At 36.0% G+C, this 20,589-nt stretch overlaps 3 protein-coding genes, 1 long non-coding RNA gene and 1 pseudogene across 10 annotated transcripts; 4 read left to right on the top strand and 1 right to left on the bottom strand.

The window, feature by feature from the left end:
* Positions 1-275: 275 nt before the first annotated feature.
* Positions 276-1,219, bottom strand: LOC149013556 (uncharacterized). The gene is made up of 2 exons (XM_089157736.1): positions 518-1,219; positions 276-368 (listed from the first exon to the last, which is right to left on the bottom strand). The coding sequence occupies exons 1-2, from the start codon at positions 1,217-1,219 to the stop codon at positions 276-278; spliced, it is 795 nt and encodes a 264-aa protein (XP_089013862.1).
* Positions 1,220-6,433: 5,214 nt separating this feature from the next.
* LOC149013555 ((+)-neomenthol dehydrogenase-like) lies at positions 6,434-7,781 on the top strand. 2 transcript variants are annotated; one of them, XM_089158402.1, is made up of 5 exons: positions 6,434-6,510; positions 6,596-6,839; positions 6,982-7,032; positions 7,146-7,331; positions 7,404-7,781. In XM_089158402.1, the coding sequence occupies exons 1-5, from the start codon at positions 6,476-6,478 to the stop codon at positions 7,779-7,781; spliced, it is 894 nt and encodes a 297-aa protein (XP_089014528.1). In that variant the 5' UTR covers positions 6,434-6,475. The 2 variants fall into 2 exon arrangements, with proteins under 2 accessions (XP_089014528.1, XP_089014527.1); XM_089158401.1 differs by having other exon boundaries at positions 6,982-7,056; positions 7,164-7,331.
* Positions 7,782-10,417: 2,636 nt separating this feature from the next.
* Positions 10,418-11,723, top strand: LOC149013554 ((+)-neomenthol dehydrogenase-like). Its single transcript, XM_089158400.1, has 5 exons — positions 10,418-10,452; positions 10,538-10,781; positions 10,924-10,998; positions 11,088-11,273; positions 11,346-11,723. Exons 1-5 carry the CDS (start codon positions 10,418-10,420, stop codon positions 11,721-11,723), a joined length of 918 nt encoding a protein of 305 aa, XP_089014526.1.
* Positions 11,724-13,566: 1,843 nt separating this feature from the next.
* Positions 13,567-15,637, top strand: LOC149013553 ((+)-neomenthol dehydrogenase-like; annotated as a pseudogene). The gene is made up of 5 exons (XR_016173867.1): positions 13,567-13,697; positions 13,808-13,959; positions 14,128-14,202; positions 14,739-14,918; positions 15,013-15,637. The product of XR_016173867.1 is annotated as a (+)-neomenthol dehydrogenase-like (transcript).
* A 1,034-nt stretch (positions 15,638-16,671) lies between these two features.
* LOC149013552 (uncharacterized) lies at positions 16,672-20,344 on the top strand. Of its 5 annotated transcripts, none has more exons than XR_016174027.1 (6): positions 16,672-16,694; positions 16,793-16,869; positions 19,071-19,375; positions 19,467-19,538; positions 19,619-19,658; positions 20,061-20,344. It is a non-coding gene; the product is annotated as an uncharacterized LOC149013552 (long non-coding RNA). The 5 variants fall into 5 exon arrangements; XR_016174028.1 differs by lacking the exon at positions 16,672-16,694 and having other exon boundaries at positions 16,703-16,869; positions 19,071-19,169; positions 19,242-19,375; XR_016174029.1 differs by lacking the exon at positions 16,672-16,694 and adding an exon at positions 18,495-18,551 and having other exon boundaries at positions 16,703-16,869.
* The last annotated feature ends 245 nt before the right edge of the window (positions 20,345-20,589 follow it).

Genomic DNA, 20,589 nt, shown 5'->3' with positions numbered 1-20,589 from the left:
CATCAATTAACTAATCGAGTTCATCAGGGGCAATAGTAATTATAGGTAAAGTCTAATGTAAAATTAATAATTTTATAAAGTATAAGAGATAAAGTATAGGACAACAGTAATTATCTCCAAATAAAAATAAAAAACAAATGAATACCACTTTTCCTGTAGAATGAGTCACTTGCAAACGATGAATAAGAATTGGCCCGTTGCCATAACAAGTAATACAACTCACAAACTAAACTATAATAGGGTTACCATCACAAAGAGAGAAGAGAAAACGCAGTTCAAGATTCCAATTTAACCCTTTTCTTGGCATTGAGGAATACATCCGTAAGAACAGACTTTGACTGCATTGATGCTTTCAGCAAATCCAGACCCTGTTCACAGAATATAAGAATTTACCTCAACCTCAGAGATGAAAAGAAAAACAGACTTTTTTTTTTTTTTTTGTTAAGAAGAAAAACAGACTTGTGTTTGTGTGTTTCTGTGAGAGAGAGAGAGATCTCTGAATGAATTACTTTCCTACCTTTTCCTTGCCCAAATGAACAACCCTATCTTCCAAGGCTCCAATGTCCTTGATTTCATATCTCTTAAGAAAGGTAATACTAGAGATAGTAGACATTGGCTTCACCTCCAGATCATCAGTAATCATGTAAGTCACCCCCTCCTTCACAAATCCACCACCACCACCACCACCACCACTTTCTCCTGCAACAGAATTCACCTCGGTCTCCATCTTCACTCCACAGGAACCACACGGAGTGCCCTTTACGTTGGTCATGTAATTCTTGCAATATAAAGTAACAGAGGTATACGGCAAGAGAGATGCGCCAGCATAAAATACCCCATTACTGCCACGATAACGACTTCCGGTACTTGCACACCGGTAATAGATCGGCTGATTTTTGTTCGACTTGCCATCGCCTTCGCTGCTAAGCAGTTTTTCCGCTTGATCATTACCACCAGAATCAATCTTGGGTTGCAAAAGCAGGGATTTATTCCCGTTTGGTTGTATGTAAAGCTTTTCCAGATTATTTACGCTGGAATAAAGATTCCCGATGGATCCTGCAGGCACTGTTTGGGTTTGGGAAAGGAGTCTGACCATGGTGCCGAGTGGCAAGGTGAAGAGGCTGAAGAGAAAATCCACAAAGTCTTTTCCCGCTTCAGCGAAAAGGACTTTCTTTCTTTCGTTGTCTACTACAAGCTTTACCCTCATTGCAGTTGCCATCATCAGAAGAGGAAAACTAGTTAGTGCAAGTGAAAGTGCTGCGGAAACTCACCTACTCACACAGTGAAGAACGAGGAAAACAAGAAGAAGAAATACAAGGTTTTACTGTGTGAAAGGAAAAGAATTTTTAAATGATTAGGGATTCTTAGATTTCGTTTCTAATTAGGAAAGAAATCGTAGAATTCTCTCAACTTTAAAATACTGATTAAGTTATTAAGGAGTCCATATGCAGCTCATACTCTAACACGTGTAGTTCACTCTTTAAAAAGAAATATATATATATATAATCATACTATCATACTACTATTATAAAAGCATGTACTCTAGTTTTACCGCAAATCTTTCACTTAATTATTGTATTTTTTATTTTTATATAAACGCCATATTTTTTTGTATTAAATTCTTTGTCATTTTCTTTTTTATTCATAAATTATTATTATCCTTTATATATTTTCTTTATTGAAGTGCGTAAAATCAAATCGATAAAGAAACTTTTCATAGGAAATTTTTCATAGGAAAGACAATAATATATATATATATATATATATATATTTATAAATCATTTATCATACTATTATACTATTATAAGAAAAATAAAATCTTCTCCTGAATTTAAACCCTTCATCCACTATTTCCATTCCTATTTTGTCCATCCGATCGAATCTAATCATCTCTCCAAATCAAAAAGTCTTCCTATCCATTTATTATATTATACTTCTTTTTTTAATGAAGTAATGAAATATGGTACGAGATGGTATTTTAAAAAAATGCAATATTGATTAAATGCTAAATATGGTCATTTTTTTAAGATATGCATTGAAAAAAAATCTTGTGATATAAGCATGTACTCTATGGATTTTACAAAATTTACAAAATTAAGTATCTTTTGGCTTTTAGCTCATGCTCATTTTTTATTTTTATTTTTGTTTTTTAGATACATGTTCAGAGATATGGGTTAAGATGTTCGAACTCAACTCCAGGAAATTCTTTAGTGTCAAAAATTCAAATGAAATCCATTATATGCAATTCCCACATGATAGATTATAGTTGAATGCTTCATGTATATTTAAGTACATGATAATCCATCAAGCATTTCTATACGCCTTCATAGCAGCACTATATCGTTGAGCTCCTTACCACCAAAAGAAAAAAAAAACTTAATTGTTGAGAGATAGGGGTGGCAAATCCAACATTCCCCTTTTGAAAGCCCTTATCAGATTGGGTTTTTAAGGAATGGGGTGGATATATGGTAAATGGGTCTCAAATCTGGATTTTTCCCACTTGAAATTAGTCTTTTAATCCTAGCTTTCTATTTGATATATATTACATGTGTCGCTTCATAGTGGTGCACTGCTGTGCACAGTAGAGAGATGTGCACAACAGAGGATGTTTTTCTGTGTTTCTCAAGCATGGGATAGGATATTGGATTTTGATCAAGAAACTATTAGGGGCTTGGGACTGCAGTTGGAGTGGATCCAGAGAAAATATTTAATTAATTATTTTTAATCTTGATACAAAGAAGTATAAAATTATCATAGGTATATTTCTTATGTCGTTTAAGCCTAATCCCTTCCCGTGTGTGGAATTTTATATTCCCTCAATTTTTTGTTTACATCATGACTCTCCTAATATGTACCCAATAAATAATAGGATATTCGGTCACATTATTCTAATCCAATGATTAAGATAAACTCAATGAGTGTCCTTAGATTAGAATATTATATGTAGTTGAATCTTATAATTTATTGGACATGCATTTTGAGAAATTTCCACTAAGGAAAGTTTTTTTTTGGTAAATCTCTTAGAAGTGTTGGATACGTCAGTTTATCAACAGATCACACTTGACTCAGTGGAGTTTTATTTTGATCACATAGTTATGTTTTGATATTAATTTAACATGACTAATTGAATCCTAAAATGTCATATGAATCCCATAATCTTATCAATAGATAAAATGACGACAAATCCCATAATGATTGGGGGTCGTAGGCCTAGGAGATGAGGATGGTGGGAGGGGGTTGAAAGTGCGGAAGGATGGAGATTTGAATTTAAGATATTTTTTTGTAAGATCTTTTTGTTCTTATTTTCTCTACATAAAAGACTACAATTGATGTGTTAGAAACATATTTACAAACTCAGCATTACTATGATATCCATGGAAGAAGATACAAATTTTATGCCATAAAATAGGTTAGATGTCTTCCACCACCAAGTCTACCATGCATTGGGTCACATGTAGCATGAGACCATATGACCATGCATTGGGCCTAGAGTTATCTTTAACACGCGCCAGTTCTTTGACCAAATGATGATGTGAGAGATGATGACCTATTCCTCAGCTATGGTTAAATGAGACTTGACCCAAATACCACGAAGAACCCAAGAGATGCCTCTTGTTGAGGGAGAGTGACGAGATTGCCCATAGGAGGTTGGTGTGTAACTTAATGCATGTATACCATAGATACCTTACTGTTAGAGTTAAGAGCATACTTGCATACTCATTCATTTATTCATCTCATTTACATATATACATTGATTTTTTATGATATGTATGATGGATATATGATATATGGTCATGTTGATCTCACTGAGTTTTGTTGAATTCATTCCTTTCTATATATACTTTTTAGATTTTATTACAAGTTATGAAGATTCTACCATTCTAGAGTATGCACTGCCAACCAAGCTGTATGACAACCTGGCAAGTGGAGATGTTGAGAGTCTTGAGACCCATGGGGACGCGTGTCCATACTTGGACTGCTCATACAGTGTTTAATCCTTGTGATTTCGTTCAATTATTTGAGGCGTGATAAAGTTTAATCGAAATTGCGTAACTCTCCGTTGGGAAATTGAATGATTAAACTAATTTCTCTTAAACTTTTCTTGTTGATGATGAGACTTCCACTGTTTGATATTCACTTCTACCTTAACTCCAATTTTACCCTAGTTTATCTTTTCGGATGATTGTAATAACTTTGTTAAATGTTACATTTTACACTCTTTGATCTTTAGATTATGCTATATTGTATTGTGGTGTGGATTGACCGCAAACCTAGGTCCTATAGTATGCATCACCCCCACAGGCATTCAGGTAAGTCTGATACCGGCTAGGTGGGGTGTGACAAGAACCATCCCTAAAACTGCTCCTGGATTAATTTAAGAGATATGCGTCTCCCAAGGCTACCCTTTTGAGTGACCCCTTCCCATTGCCTGCGAGTAAAAATGATATTTTGAGGTTCACGGTGTTTTAAACCCCTATTTAATGGTTTCTTCGACTTTAAACAGGTTACTTCACTCCTAAGCCATCATAGAACATTTCATAAACTTTAATCCAAATTATGTTTTTCTTTTCTAGGCATTAAACTCAAACTCATTAAAAAGTCTGTAATTTATCCATATCAATGAGATGACATCCATTATAATCCTAGATATAATAAATATATTAATAAAAGAAGATACATATAATAATGTAATACAATATTTTATCAAACAAATTAAGTAAATTTAACTAACTGTTATTTTCTGTTCTTTCATTAAAATTAATGAAGTAATGAAAGAGCAGATAAAAGGAAAGGGAAAAGGAAAAAAAAAAACTTGAACCGTAAAAGACCATTGTTTCTTATTTTCAAAATCTCTCACATGCGATATAGATTAGACAGGAACAAACCATACAAATTAATTATCATAATTATAAATCTATAATCAGCTTACTGCATGGTCAAAACCATATTTAATAAAATATCATTCACTTTACTTAATCATATAAAGTCATAAGAAAGAAACAATTCATTGTAATTATGACAATATGACACTAATAAGATAAACAAAACAGAGAGTTTGTATTAGCGTTAACTCATCTTTTTCTTTTCTTTTATTTTATTTTCTTTCTTTCTTCTCCATTTTTCTTTTCTTTTATCTTTTATAAGACAAAAGGTTAGGCAAAAGTTGACATTGTTAGCATTACCTTTTTCTAATGGGTCAAATCATCACAGCATTGCATGAGGAAACAAAGGATCGTGAAAACCAAGGAAGTTCTTTTTCCTTTCTTTATTTTAAAAAGAAAGAACAACGTTCCAACTTCCAACGTCAAATCAATTAAACCAACGAAAAATAGAACTCTTTTACATTCAATTTGATCAATTGTTTTACGTTTTCTTTTCGTGAATCCACAGCAAAGCTATAGAACACTTTAAAATTTCTTCGATTAGATCATTCTTCAAACTCAAAAAAAAAATTATTTTAATTAAAGAGAAGAGAGAATGAATAACGTACCTTACCGTTGATTTACACCCAAAAAGGAATTTGAAGATTAGTAGTACTTCATAAACAAACTCGTCGATTACTTCTCATCTGATCAACTTAATGAAAAACTTGTAACGATTTATGATTGTTAGGGTTTATGATTTAAGCATAAGGTTATTTAAAGCAATACACGCTGAATATTTAGTTTAGAATATCTAGACCGTTGCTTCCAGTTAGTATTTATAGAAAAACAATAATAGGTTCTACAATTAGTTGGACTCTCCTACAAAGGCTCATTTACATTGTTGGATCATAATTAATCCGATGACCTATATTAGAATATATGTTGGGTATAACTCAAATACCTATACCATATTTGAGTATGACTCAAATACCTCAATAAGACACTGTCGAGTGCAGCGAAAAGTATTGTTACCCTCTCACACTCTCACACAATAAAGAAACGGAAATAAAAAAAAAGAAACACAAGCAACGTAGAATAAAATGACTGTCTACAAAATAAAAGGCTCATCTATAGAATGAAAGGATATGGTTATTTTTATATAAAAAATACAAGGTAGAGTTCTTTACAATTTCAACTTTCCCATTGTTTGTATAGTTTCAACCGGAGTTGTTTGAATGGATCTAGACAAATCTTTTACCCGCTGGAGTCAAAAAGGGAAAAGGGTAAGGATAGAGATGCACATCTTTGAATGGATCTAGACCGATCTTTTACCTGTTTTGATTTTTTTTCTTTTTTACTTTTTGAATTTTCCTACCAAAACTTCAAAAAATAATAGAAAAAAACAAAACAAGTGATCGAGATTTACCACTTTAGAGCTGCCTGAAGCAAAATCCAAAGGGGAAGCCAATAGTGGAGTAGTTACGCAGTTAAAAACCCAAATTCCCATGGAGGTCTTTCACATTTCTTTGTTTTTCAATTGATAGTTTGGTAGAGCCAGCGGCCCAGCACCGAAGCACCATATCTAAACCTCACAACATTCCTTATCGAAAATGGATTCTGCCATTACCAGTTCTGCTATGAAAAGGTGTGATTTCTGGTTCTTTTATGTTTCTCTCTTGTATCCACCAAATTGTCTGATCGTATGCTCTGACTTGCCTTGTGGGATGCAGAATTGCAGTTGTTACAGGAGCAAATAAAGGGATAGGATTGGAGGCTTGTCGACAGTTAGCTTCTAATGGAGTTCTAGTGATCTTAACAGCTAGAGATGAGAAAAGGGGCGTTCAAGCTGTAGAAAATCTAAAAGAATCTGGACTGGTTGATGTGATTTTCCATCAGCTTGATGTAACAGACCTTGATAGTATAAATTCCCTAGCGAATTTCATCAAAACCCAGTTTGGAAAAATTGATATCTTGGTAAATTTACCTTGTCGTAGATAGTTTTCATTTCAGTCTTCCTGTTGCTTCATCGTCGAAATCCATGAGAACCCAATTGCCGAAATAAGCGCTGAAACATTTACTAATGTAAACATACTTTTCTTCGACTTTCTCTTCACAGGTGAATAACGCAGGAGTTGTTGGAGTGTTAATAGATGGCGATGCTTTGAGGGTTTCGATGGCAGGGGATGGGGCTGTAAGTCTCTTCTTTGCATGCAATTATCATTTAGCCATCATCATCACTTCTTTACAAAAATGTCTGATCTGCACCTTTTAATGATGCAGCCACCAACCGAGGCGCAGTTAACCATATGGAAGGAATTAACGAGACAGACTTATGAGTTGGCAGAAGAATGTCTGAGAGCAAACTACTATGGTGTCAAACAATTAACTGAAACACTTCTTCCCTTTCTTCAGATTTCTGATTCCCCCATAATTGTTAATGTTTCTTCTGGATCTGGGAAGTTAAAGGTACAGAGTACAAGCTCATCTCTCCGGAATTTGCCCTCGATATTAATTAATGGCTTTATTGTTCTGATTCAGAATATCTCAAATGACTGGGCTAAAGAGGTGCTTAGTGATGGAGACTGCCTCACAGAAGAGAGAGTGGAAGAGGTGTTAAACCAGTTTCTTCAGAATTTCAAGGAGGGTTCTTTAGAAACTAAAGGTTGGCCTGATACGTTGTCTGCTTATACAGTTTCTAAGGCATCCTTGAATGCCTATACAAGGATTTTGGCAAAGAAGTTTCCTGGGTTTCGCGTAAATTGTGTATGCCCTGGGTATGTCAAAACTGACATCAACTGCAATACTGGAGGGTTATCTGCTGAGGAAGGTGCAGCAAGTGTTGTGAGATTGGCTCTGTTGCCTGATGATGGCCCTTCTGGTCTCTTCTTTTCTAGGTCTGAAGTGTGTTCCTTTTGATTAAAATGCATCTGGGTTAATCACATTGGAGAATAATACTTGAAATGCCAGATGTCCCTTGATATTAGCAACTCAAGTTCATTAGAAGTATGAATTATTTGTCCTAGATATGTAATGATTTGGCAATGAGGAAAGCCAAAGAGATGTTGTTAACATATATGAACTTCAATTTACCCCTAAAAAAAAGAAAGAAAAAGAAAAAGAAAACAGACATGAGCTTTAATGTGTACTGTATATTTTCTATTTAGTTTACTTTATTTTCTTACATCCTAGGAATCATTCACATGGAATTTAACGCCATGGAAATGAATACTATGAGGTGCATAACATCCTAGGAATCAACCACATGGAATCTAATGTCATGGATGTATCTCATTGTACAAGTACAACATATACATTTGGATCTGGATGCATTTAGGGCTTGTTTGGTTATTTGAGTTTGCAGATTTAAAAAATTTAGAGATTTCAAATCTATGGAGTCATGGTTCATAAAATTAACTGTTTGGTTAGCCTGAATCTTTAGAATGAAATCTGTAGATTTATCCTAAAAAACATTTATGAAATCATGGTTCAAATGTTTAATGCTTTTATAGTAGGGGGTGAAATCTATCTCATACCCATAAACCCATAGACTCATTCAACAATATTTTGCTAACTCTCTCGTTCTACAAGGGTTTGTGTATCTTTTGAGGTCCCTCCTCTTCGGCTAGCCCCCTTCTTCTAAGCACGGGGGTTCTCTTGAGACTTAGAACCACAGTCTCCTAAGTTTTCTTCTACCATCTTTTACAATTATGTGAAGTACTCAAAGAGAGGAAAAGCTACAGAACTTTTTGTTAGCGTTTCCCATAGACGGCACCAAATGATGTAATGAAAATATACTTCAAGCTCTCTGGTTTGTTCCTAGTCTAGATCTGGTTTCTGAATACAAAACAATGGTGAGAGTGGGCCGCTTCTAGGGACAGAAAGCCACCTTCAATGATTAAGTTAGTTCAGGTAAGAGAACCAGAGTCTCCTTCTTGAGGAATAAATACTTAAGAAGATGAAGAAAAGAATGTTCTTCAGGATTAAATGCAAAAGAGAAATGGCTAAAGTATTCAAGTCTTACTGTTGCTCGTGCATGGTGATGTTATATATATAGTTGGTCCATACCTCAGATAGGCCTGTACACTTCACAACCCTACGATCAATATGTCTTGGATGAAGGGTGGAGATGGCTTCTTGGAGAGGCTTGCATAGCAAGTTAAACCGCGCGATCTTTAGGACAACTAGAGATCTTGTTGGTGAATCAAGGGGTCAGCATCAAGTTTGATCTTGATGTGACATCAATCCCCAGTTGGGGAGACAAAACGTGGGTGTACAATACTCGATGCTGGCCTTGGACGAATGAGAAGCTTTGCTATTAGCAATGAACATTTAATGATTCTTTGTGCATTCAATGTTGAGTTTAATGTTGTGATTGACGTCTGAATAAAGATACGTTGAATCTCCTATCAGCGCTGCTTTTACCGAGAAGTCATACGGTGACAGTTGTGTGTCACTACAATGCCCACTTCTCAGCTTCTCAGCAGACATCTCCTTCGAGAAGGGCCTAAACTAAGAAGCCTCAGGTGAACCATCTAAGACCAGATTTGAGAAATTTGGTTCGATTCGAATGGTTTGTCCCAGTTCAGTGGCTTGAGCCAGAATGATCATAACAAGGTCAAATAAATACTACTTTTATTCACAGGCTTGGTTTAGTTGTTAAAAGACAACGTTTCGTAATATGAAGTCAAGAATTTGAATATTATTGAGGCCTAGGGAGGAATCATGCCGTAAATTTAAAGCTAGCTAGCTCTATAAGGATGTAATCCTACCCCAAAAGCTATAGTCAAGATACACATAAGTGAAGGCAAACCTCAATCACACCATAAACAATAAAACAAATAAATACCATTGGGAATGACTCAAATGCAAACCATGAATAAGAATTGGAAAGGGACAATAAGGGACCGCGTGGATGAAGTTTTATCACATACCCACAAATTCAATTTCAACTGGAGTTGTTTGAATGGATCTAGACAGATCTTTTACCCGCCAGAGTCAAAAAGGGAAAAGGGAAAGGATAGAGATGCACATACTTGAATGGATCTAGACAGATCTTTTACCCATTAGTGTGACAAAGGTTAAGAGTTGTCCAACACTGAATTGTCATTGGTGAGGATAAGTTTTGGTGTCGAGATTGAATATCAACCAACTGTTTTGATTTTTCTCTTTTTACTTTTTGAACTACACTACTAAAACCTAACAAAAATAAAATAAAAACAAAACAAGTGGTTGAGATTCACCATTTTAGAACTGCCTGAAGGAAAATCTAAAGGGGAAGCCAATAGTGGAGTAGTTAAGCTGTTAAAAGCCAAAACTCCCATGGGAGGTCTTGGGTTTGCACCCATACGGCTGTACCTATATTAGTAATATTTCAACCTATAAAAAAAAAACAGAGGGAAAAGATAGATCTGCATTTATCACCTTTCTTTGTAATTTTAAATTGGTAGTTTGGTCGTACCAAAAAAATAATAAAATTGGTAGTTTGGTAGAGCCAACGGCCCAGCCCAACACTTAAGCACCAAATCTAAACTTCACAGCATTCCCAATCGAAAATGGATTCTGCCATTACTGGTTCTGCTACGAAAAGGTGTGATTTTTGGTTATTTTATGTTTCTCTCTCGTATCCACCAAATTTTCTAATCGTATGGTTTGACTTGCCTCGTGGGATGCAGAATTGTAGTTGTTACAGGAGCAAATAAAGGGATAGGATTGGAGACTTGTCGACAATTAGCTTCTAATGGAGTTATGGTGATCTTAACAGCTAGAGATGAGAAAAGGGGCGTTCAAGCTGTAGAAAATCTAAAAGAATCTGGACTGGTTGATGTGATTTTCCGTCAGCTTGATGTAACAGACCTTGATAGTATAAATTCCCTGGCGAATTTCATCAAAACCCAGTTTGGAAAAATTGATATCTTGGTAAATTTACCTAGTCGTAGATAGTTTTCATTTCAGTCTTCTTGTTGCTTCATCGTCCAAATCCATGAGAACCCAGTTGCCGAAATAAGCCCTGAAACATTTCTTGATGTAAACATACTTTTCTTCGACTTTCTTTTCACAGGTGAATAACGCAGGAGTTGTTGGAGTGTTAATAGATGGCGATGCTTTGAGGGTTTCGATTGCAGGGGATGGGGCTGTAAGTCTCTTCTTTGCATGCAATTATCATTTAGCCATCATCATCACTTCTTTAAAAAAATGGCTGATCTGGCACCTTTACTGATGCAGCCACCAACCGAGGTGCCGTTAGCCAAATGGAAGGAATTAACGAGACAAACTGACGAGTTGGCAGAAGAATGTCTGAGAGCAAACTACTATGGTGTCAAACAATTAACAGAAACACTTCTTCCCTTCCTTCAGATTTCTGATTCCCCCATAATTGTTAACGTTTCTTCTGGAACTGGGAAGTTAAAGGTACAGAGTACAAGCTCATCTCTCCGAAATTTGCCTCTAATACTAATTAATGGTTTTATTATTCTGATCTAGAATATCTCAAATGACTGGGCTAAAGAAGTGCTTAGTAATGGAGACTGCCTCACAGAAAAGAGAGTGGAAGAGGTGTTAAACCAGTTTCTACAGAATTTCAAGGAGGGTTCTTTAGAAACTAAAGGTTGGCCTGATACATTATCTGCTTATACAGTTTCTAAGGCATCCTTGAATGCCTATACAAGGATTTTGGCAAAGAAGTTCCCTGGGTTTCGCGTAAATTGTGTATGCCCTGGGCATGTCAAAACTGACATCAACTGCAATACTGGAGGGTTATCTGTTGAGGAAGGTGCAGCAAGTGTTGTGAGGTTGGCTCTGTTGCCTGTTGATGGCCCTTCTGGTCTCTTCTTTGCTAGGTCTGAAGTATGTCCCTTTTGATTAAAATGCATCTGGGTTAATCACATTGGAGAATAATACTTGAAATGCCAGATGTCCCCTGATATTAGCAACTCAAGTTCATTAAAAGTATGATTTTGTCCTAGATATATATTAATGATTTGGCAATGAGGAAAGCCAAAGAGATGTTCTTTACATATATGAACTAAAAAAAACAGATATGAGCTTCAATGTGTACTGTATATTTTCTATTTAATTTACTTTATTTTCCTACATCCTAGGAATCATTCACATGGAATTAAACGCCATGGAAATGAATACAATGAGGTGCGTACGTAACATCCTAGGAATCAACCACATGGAATCTAATGCCATGGATGTAACTCATTGTACAAGTACAACATATATATTTGGAACTGGATGCATTTACTGAATGAAAATTTCTTTACTAAGACTAAAAAAAATAAAAAGAACCCTATGTAACTTTTAACCCTTAATAGTTGAAGCACTTGCAATTAGAAAAAGTTTGATCCTGGTTATAATCGATGTCAAGTTCCTTGTTGTAGACTCTAAAAGACTTGATTCAACAGATTGCTTCAGCCTCTTGCTTATATTACTCTTCTAAACTTCTGATTTCAGATATCATTTATTTGAAGAACTCTTTTCGAGTCTACTGATTTTAGCTATATTTCAAGAAACTCTTACCGTTGTAGTTGTTTTTTTTTTATTAAAACCATCCTTCCAATTCAACTGCAAAAAATATGGTAGTTCTTTTGTCATACTTGGCCATTTAGTATTAAAAATTAAAAATGAAGAACTACAAGCAGAATATTAGACTTAAATTATTGAACCATCAAACTTAACCATATACTAACTAAACAAAATCACGGAGATTATGGACACTCTTCTTCCATCTCCTTTATCTAAGTTATCTCCCTAACAATCATTTCTGGCCAAGCTTCAACTATTGTGGGCTCTACCATAAAATCTTCTATAGCATTTGCTTTTCAATAATAATGATAAAATATCTTATTCCACTCCATAGTTTTAGATAACCTGTAATTCTTCGTCAATGCAATAAAATAAAAACCATGAAATTTTTGACGACTGAGATATCATCAATGCTTGTGATTGATCTGATTTTCAATGAATTTGTTCCTTAAAGAAAATCCAAAACTATTGATTGATGAACACTGATACTAAACTCTCCACCACCTCTCATTTGGGGGCCATATTCATTTGAGCCGACTCCCTTTCCTTGCTGTTAGTTATCCAAATTCATAATAAGGCAAACAGCCTCATACAGTCTTCAAACACAAAATTGCTTTAGTCATGTACGGTCAAGCAAGATTTCGGTCCATCGAATTCAAAATTTCAGTTGAGTTAAATTTCAATGGTCGAAGTCGAACAGTCCAAGGTGTTTCGGTAGAAGGTCCTAAACATTTACCAAGGTACGTTCAAACACAGAATGCCCTTGTTTTTTCTCTTTTTCTTGGTAATAGCAGATCACAGTTCCTTCTTATATCGAAAACAAAAAATAATATTAACGAATCAGAATCACATGTCCCTCTCAGGGAATCTACATAGCTGCCTTACCTAAAAAAGAAAAAAGAAAATCTACATAGCTGCCACCCCAATCTTTCTATTTAAAATCGATGTTCGTCGTTCAGGTAGAGCCGGAACTGAAGGCCCTAAACTAAACTCCATAAGAATCGCTCACCCAAAATGGATTTTGCCAAGAAAGGTGTACGTTAATTTTTACTTTTCAAGTTTTTCAAGCCCTTCTCCCAAGTTTTTAATTGTATATTCTGAAGTTCATCTTTGTGATGCAGAATAGCAGTTGTTACAGCCTTACAGGAGCCAATAGAGGGATAGGATTGGAGACATGTCGACAGTTAGCTTCTGTTGTTACAGCCTTACAGGAGCCAATAGAGGGATAGGATTGGAGACATGTCGACAGTTAGCTTCTAATGGAGTCATGGTTAGGGGTGGAGCCAGGATTAAACATCGGGGGATGTATGTGGGCCAATGTGGGACCCATTACAGCCTTACAATTCAAAAAATCCGGGGAGGGGGGCCATGCTCCGCCACTGAGTCTCATGGTGGTCATGACTGCTAGAGATCAGAAAAAAGGGTATCCAAGCTTTTGAAAATCTAAAAGGATCTGGACTTCCTAATGTGATTTTTCATCAGCTTGATGTAACGGACCTTGCGTGTTGCTAGTGTTGCTTCGCTGGCGAATTTCATCAAAGCCCAGTTTGGGAAACTTGATATTTTGGTACATATTGGAAGGCTACTATACTGTAGATGGTTTTCATTTCTCCTCTTATGTTGCTTCATCATCCACATTCATGAGAAACCAGTTGCAGAGAAGACCTGAAACACTCGATTAATGCAGACATACTCTTCTACTTGCACCCAGGACTTTTCTGCCACGTTTTTGCAGGTGAATAACGCAGGAGTTGTTGGAGTCTTGATAGACTCCGATGCTTTGAGGAAGGCGGTGGAAGGACATGGTGATGTAAGTCTCTGTTCTGCAATTATATAATGTATAGCCATCACGAGTTCAGTCTCTCACAGGTGGCTATTTTGACACCGGAGATCCAATGGCCTGATAATTGAGTGTGTGGATTTATACATGTTATGTTGTAACTCGAATTCTCATACTCAACTTTGAGGATAGATCTACACTGACATATTTTGGTAGGCTTTAGTAAATCCATGATGGAAGGAAAGCGTTTAGGTTGATTGGTCAACCTATTTACCTGATTAAAATCTAGATATGCATCCTACATTCTTCTATGAGACCATATTGAGAGACTTGGAATTCTTTGCACTAGGATTTTGGGTCAGAGTACTGGTAGCGCGGATTAGTTGAAAGGTCTATGTTCCTTTCTTTTTCTACATAATAGTGGATTATTCTTTTTCTTTGCCCGTGGATACAGCATACTATATTGGTGTATGAACCACGTTAAATCTTTGTGTTTTTTTAATTTTGTTTTTGTTTCAATTCGTGATTTCTTAGTGTTCGTCTAAAGATATACGAGGCTGATGCAGCTAGAAGCTAATTTGTCCAAATGGAAGGATGTAACAACTCCGAATAATTAGTTGATAGAAGAATGTCTGCAAGTAAATTACTTTGGAGTCAAACAAGTGAGCGAAGCACTTCTTCCCTTCCTTCAGCTTTCTAATTCGCCAAGAATTGTTAATGTTTCTTCTTTACTTGGGAGGCTAAAGGTGCGTACATGATACAAATCCATTAAGTAATTAGCATCAAACAGCATTTGCTTGCCTATGTTACTAATAGTTTTATAATTAATTTTTGATGTAGCATATCTCAAATGATTGGGCCAAGGAAGTGCTTAGTGATATGGAGATTACCTCGCAGAAGAGAGAGTGGAAGAGGTGTTGAACCAGTTTCTGAAGGATTTCAAAGAGGGCTCATTGGAAACTAAAGGTTGGCCTGATGTCTTGTCTGCCGATATAATGTCCAAGGCAGGCCTGAATGCTTATACAAGGATTTTGGCAAAGAAGTTCCCTAGGTTTCACATAAACTGTGTGTGCCCAGGGTATGTAAAAACTGACATTACTTGCCATACTGGGGTGTTGACTGTTAAAGAAGGTGTTGAGAGTGTTGTGAGGTTGGCTTTGCTGCCAGGTGATGGTCCTTCTGGTTCTCTCTTTCTTAGGTTTGAAGAATATCCTTTCTGATTGAAGATCATAACCCCATTGGAGAATAATATTTAAATGCCAAGCTTCAATCCGACTGTTGCAGAAGGTGCAGACGAGTTGAGGTTGGATTTGCTGCCAGTGATGGTCCTTCTAGTCTTTTCTTTAGTCTTTGGAGAATAACACTTGAGTACACTTGAAATTAAACTCCTGTTTAACAAAAAAATAAAAACCGCTAAACTGCTCTGTGGTTATGATAAATATAAATCGTAAATTTGCCCACAAAATTCTATAATTTTAAGAACCTAAAAAATGATAATCTAAGCAATCGTCAAGGAGGTTGATGTAATTCACCCTTATTTACATAAGAAAATTCCTAGGGATATATTGGATTTTGAGTGGCACTATTACCTATCTTTCTTTTTTTGAACAAACAAAAGCTTACATTAAACTTTCTAGACTAATGCTAAAGGAAATGACATTAATGTTTACAAAACAAGCTAGCGGGGACTGCTATTAGACACGATTAAGCTGAAATTCTTTTGAACCGTGGGCTAAAAAATCAGCAAGAGAGTTACAAGATTTGTGGATAAAGAGAAAAACTATAAACTAAACTAACAGAGAGCCTCAGAATTTCCTGGAGTAAACAATAACTTTGCTAGTTCAGAGACTGGACCTGACCATTTGAAGCCTTTAGCACTATGAAGCAATATGAAAAAATTACAACCTGGTTAATACGCAAATTATAAATAGCTAATATGGCTTCTCCAATTGCTTCTAATTCTGTTATAAGTGTTGAAAAACCAAACCCAAAAGTAGACATTGCAAGAAGAAACGACCTATAGGACTCCGAACAATGCTACTCTTCCCCAAATCTCAAAATAGGTCTGAAGCAGTGAAAAGTTTGCGGCTGAAGCACTAAAGTTGCTTGTCGAGACTTTCAAGCTATTAATTGGACCGTAGAGAGAAGTATTTTCTTATATCCATTGAATTTCGTTGAGTAATCTATTCATCCAGATCAAAATATTAGCGATTTTGCTTCAGTTCAGCGCTTTAAATGCGCTGAACGATTCAGCCAGCAATTGGATCAAAAAGCAGCAGATCGCAGCCGTTCATCTATTTTGAAGTGAAAAAAAGTGGTTTTGCTGTGAAACCGAGCGGTTCACTTCCTACGAACCGCTGGACCGTATACGAACCGCTCGGTTTATACGTTTTCAAAATCAAATGGGGAAAATATACATTTTCAAAATCAATTGAAAAGCGCTCCAAAACGACGTTGTTCATTTCGTCATTGCAGAAGATTTCAAAACGCTCTGAAACCGAAGAAGAAGAAGAAGCTTGAAGGTACAAGAACGAGATTCGACATAATCAAAACCAAGCTCTCTAATCTCTGATCTCTCTTTCACCCTAATCTCCCATGATTCTCTCTTCTATTTGAACAGGACGTCTTCTACTGAAATCGAAGTGCATGACGATTCTCCTCCACGATCAACAAAATAGACGTCCTCTGCTGCGTTTTGTAAGTTCCAATCTCTTGTTTTTCATTTTCCCCCCTTTTAAGAGAGGATCTGCGGTTGTGAAAACAGATTTCCTTTTTAATCGATTATCTCTATATGCGTATCAGCTGAGACTGGCGATTGGTTTCAGATTTTCTCAGAATATTTTGAACTCTTTCATCTCTGCTTTCTTTTTCTTTACCGTCTGCTTACCGTTCCAATGCTCGTGAAGAAAAAAGAATGGCCTTCTGTAGCAGAGACTGTAGAAAGAAGAAAACCGTCTTTCATTAAAACATGATTAGGAGACGATCTTCACTGAAAATTTTCGGCCAACATCAAGCCTGTATGGGTGAATCATCTACATATTTGATGAACAAACTCCCAGTACACATAGAATAGAATCCATTCTTTTCGTCTACCCTAGAACCTGGGAAAATATAGAATCCATTCTTTTCGTGTACCCTAGAACCTGGGAATCTGCTTCTCTCTCGTTATTCTGCAATTATTCACAAACATTATCAAGACAAGTCGAGAAGGCAATTGACTACAAACTTGATTTTCGGGTTTTATCTGCTGAGGTAAGTATCGCTTACAGAATTCACAGTTTCCGTGTTGTTAAATTTTATATAAATCGATCTAATCTGATTAATGTATGATCTTTCATTGTGTCGTTTGGTTGTCTTTCTCAGGTAGATTTCAGTTTCAAGAGTTGATTTTTCTTGCTAAAGGGGAAAAAATTGATTTCTGTAGAAATTGGGAGTCCAGAATTCACGATTTGTTGTTAATAATTGGCGTTCTTTAATTTTGGATTTGGTTCGTCAAAATTTGTTCTTTCACTGCTCTTCTTTTATTATTTTGATTTATCTGTTCATCAAACGAGTTGGTTGAGAATTGGTGCCATCTGCTGGAAATTTTGTTCCTTTGCCTACTAGTCATAGTTAGGTAAACTGTGCCTATTTTCAATACCCGTAGAAGCTTGTCTGCAATTTCTTCGCTTCCAGAGACCAAAATTTTGTCTTTAATATATGCAATACATTACCCCCAATACATGATGGAACTAGAAAAACAAACTTTTGTCTTGGCTAATTTGAATTATATGATGGATATGATCACATTATGCAGCTATTAATTCTGTTACTGAATCTATCAAATTTATTGTCCACTTGGATTAGGTTGACCTGATCCTTCTTCAATACTTCTCAACGTTTCTTCTTACTCATGAACTACTTATCAGCTTGCTGCTCAAGCTTAAATGAACTCAGTAATAGGTTTGAATTTATAATAACTGATACTTTGCAATAAAATGTTTATGTTAATTATAACTATAGAAGTAAATAATAGAGTACAATTCATTGATTTTACCATTTATGTCAAACTGATGTTCAGATGTGTATATGTGCTGAAGACTTTATTATGATTGGAACAGTGAAATATTTTAGCATACATGTTCATGGAGCTACTATTATGGGGATACATTCGTTATCTAATTTTTTTTGTTGATATCTGCATCAAGAGCTTTTACCAGATTTTTCTTTGAGATTCAACACTTAGATATGATTCTTAGGATTTTGTGCACTATCTTCTATGCTTATCTTTGAACAAAGGTTTTCTTTCCCCTTTATAATTTGGACTATCTCTTGTATTCCAGGTTTTAACTCTTGATTTGAGGTCTTAAGATCTCTCTTGCTCCGTAACTTGAACAAAGGTGTAATTTAACAACTGTTTTTTAAAGCATTACAATATCTGTAGTTGCAGCTTCTTATTAGTTTTATAGTGTGAGACTATCTTTTCATGTTTGCCTCCTACATTAACATTTTGGTAGCATTACAATATCTGTAGTTGCTGTGAATTTTAATATTAATTATGATCCTCTAGACAAGATGATCTGCTTGTAGTTGAAATCCTTATAAGCATTTTGGTTTGACGCCCTCATTTTGTTTCTACACATACCTTGGTTCTAGTGATTGAAACTAGAATTCCCAACCCGCTGTTTGAACCAGAGCACTTGCAACTAGTAAGATCCTTGAAAGCATGATATGAACCTTGCGAAGAGAGAGTTAACTATTGATGTACATAGGATCACCAATAGGTTCAGTGACAATCCAATATAGAAACCCTATAATGTTGTTAACCTAATGGTAATGTTGGTTTTGACGCCTCAATTTTTTTATTAGTTTTCATGTCACCTGTGGATAACCTTTCCCTTTTCCTTTTTTTTTCACAGGACGGCATATGATGTAAGCCTGATTGATGATAGTTGGACCCCAGATATCTTTAACCTGCTAAGTGGTAATACTACCTAGACGTGGGAAAGGATTGACGTGTGAGTTCATCTGCCCCAACCTACCTAGTTTCCCACTTTCTTTCCCTTCTCATAGTTTCTGCTCCATATCAGAAGTACCTGTTTTTCCAACTGGCAATGGTTCAGTTGTGTCTCATTCCTTTGCTCTGGAATCTCAAGTGAAAACTGTGTTTTATGGTGCATCTGTTGTCATCAAATTCCGGGTCCCAACTAAGGCAGCACTACAGGTTTGACATTTCTATATAATTGATTGAGTTACATTATTTTGACTGAGAAAAAGTTTCATATTGTCTGATGACTATGATTCGCTGTTTATAGGAGGCTTATTCGACACCAATGCCACCTTTGGAAATCCTTGCAGAGAGACCACCAGAAAAGAAGTTTGAATGGGTAAGGCTGTGAAGTAAAAATATTTTAAGTTCAACTTCTAGATGCATTCATTGTATTGACAGAGTATTTCCATGTTCTAGCATGAAATCACTTTGGGTGCGGCAACCTATTCAGGCAAAGGTGAGTGACCCTTTCAATGCTCTGCTGTTATTTTATCAAAGGTTAAGAGGGAAAAGGTTGCATCAGGATATGTTTTCCATGTAAAATGCTGTAGAATTGTCAAGACTTTTGGCCTGGTGTCATGGAACCACATCTAATGGATCCTAGTTAGAGCTTCCAATCGATAATTCACTGCTGGACATTTAGAAAAGAAAATTGTTATAAAGCTCCCAAAGTGATGGGTATGGCCAGGATCATGCCCTCTGCTCAAAATAATGTGTTGGCAGTGTACAGCAGTAATGAGTTAGGGTTTTCTTCCCAGAAAAATAAAGCTATGGCTGTTATGTCTTACTATCATGAAATTTTTTTTTTCTTATTTTGAGTTTTATAGTGACCTTTCTTACTTTTTATTCTCAATTGCAGAGGCTGTTGGCTAAGTATGGATCGCTAGTGTCAGTGATCTCCATTGTGGTATTGTTTATATACTTGGTTGCCACCCCTTCAAAATCCAATGCGGCAAAGGGAAGCAAGAAGAGGCGTTGAGAATCTAAGTTGAGGAACCAGCTCCATGAAGTTGTTTGTAGTCCAAATTTTGGAAAGAAAATGTCAGCTTCATGACTAGTGTTTAGGGCATCTATATATTAAATGATTAGTCTTATTTTTTGTATTCCCAGTTACTTGAGTTTTTTTTTTTTTGGGTAGTTTGGTCCTGCATCTTTTACCCACGGGATTCAGTAAGGTGAATCTGAATTGAGTCATGCTTTGTATTGCTATGGGTACTTTTTGCGAACTGGTTAAAGATTAGTTCTGATGTGGGCAATGTCCGGTTAATTTTCGAACATGGTCTGATCTAGGTGAACATGGCACTCCCTCTCAAAGAAGGGAAATGTATGAAGATTTTTACCCCTAAAAAAACAGAAGAATGTATGAAGATGAAAAAGTAAATTTGGCA

This window comes from Hakea prostrata, chromosome 6 (genome assembly GCF_041222555.1).
Source record: "Hakea prostrata isolate BN-2017 chromosome 6, UWA_Hpros_2, whole genome shotgun sequence".
Taxonomy (NCBI): domain Eukaryota; kingdom Viridiplantae; phylum Streptophyta; class Magnoliopsida; order Proteales; family Proteaceae; genus Hakea; species Hakea prostrata.
The sequence above is the reverse complement of the archived record's forward strand: the minus strand, read 5'-3'. Positions and strand labels throughout refer to the sequence as shown.

Coding starts and splice junctions, on each gene's coding strand:
- LOC149013556 (XM_089157736.1), bottom strand. CDS start 1,219: ATGGCAACTGCAATGAGGGTAAAGCTTGTAGTAGACAACGAAAGAAAG. Junction 369..517: donor TTCATTTGGGCAAGGAAAAG/GTAGGAAAGTAA, acceptor TTCTGTGAACAG/GGTCTGGATTTGCTGAAAGC.
- LOC149013555 (XM_089158401.1), top strand. CDS start 6,476: ATGGATTCTGCCATTACCAGTTCTGCTATGAAAAG. Junction 6,840..6,981: donor TTGGAAAAATTGATATCTTG/GTAAATTTACCT, acceptor TTCTCTTCACAG/GTGAATAACGCAGGAGTTGT. Junction 7,332..7,403: donor CTGGATCTGGGAAGTTAAAG/GTACAGAGTACA, acceptor GTTCTGATTCAG/AATATCTCAAATGACTGGGC.
- LOC149013554 (XM_089158400.1), top strand. CDS start 10,418: ATGGATTCTGCCATTACTGGTTCTGCTACGAAAAG. Junction 10,999..11,087: donor CGATTGCAGGGGATGGGGCT/GTAAGTCTCTTC, acceptor TTACTGATGCAG/CCACCAACCGAGGTGCCGTT. Junction 11,274..11,345: donor CTGGAACTGGGAAGTTAAAG/GTACAGAGTACA, acceptor ATTCTGATCTAG/AATATCTCAAATGACTGGGC.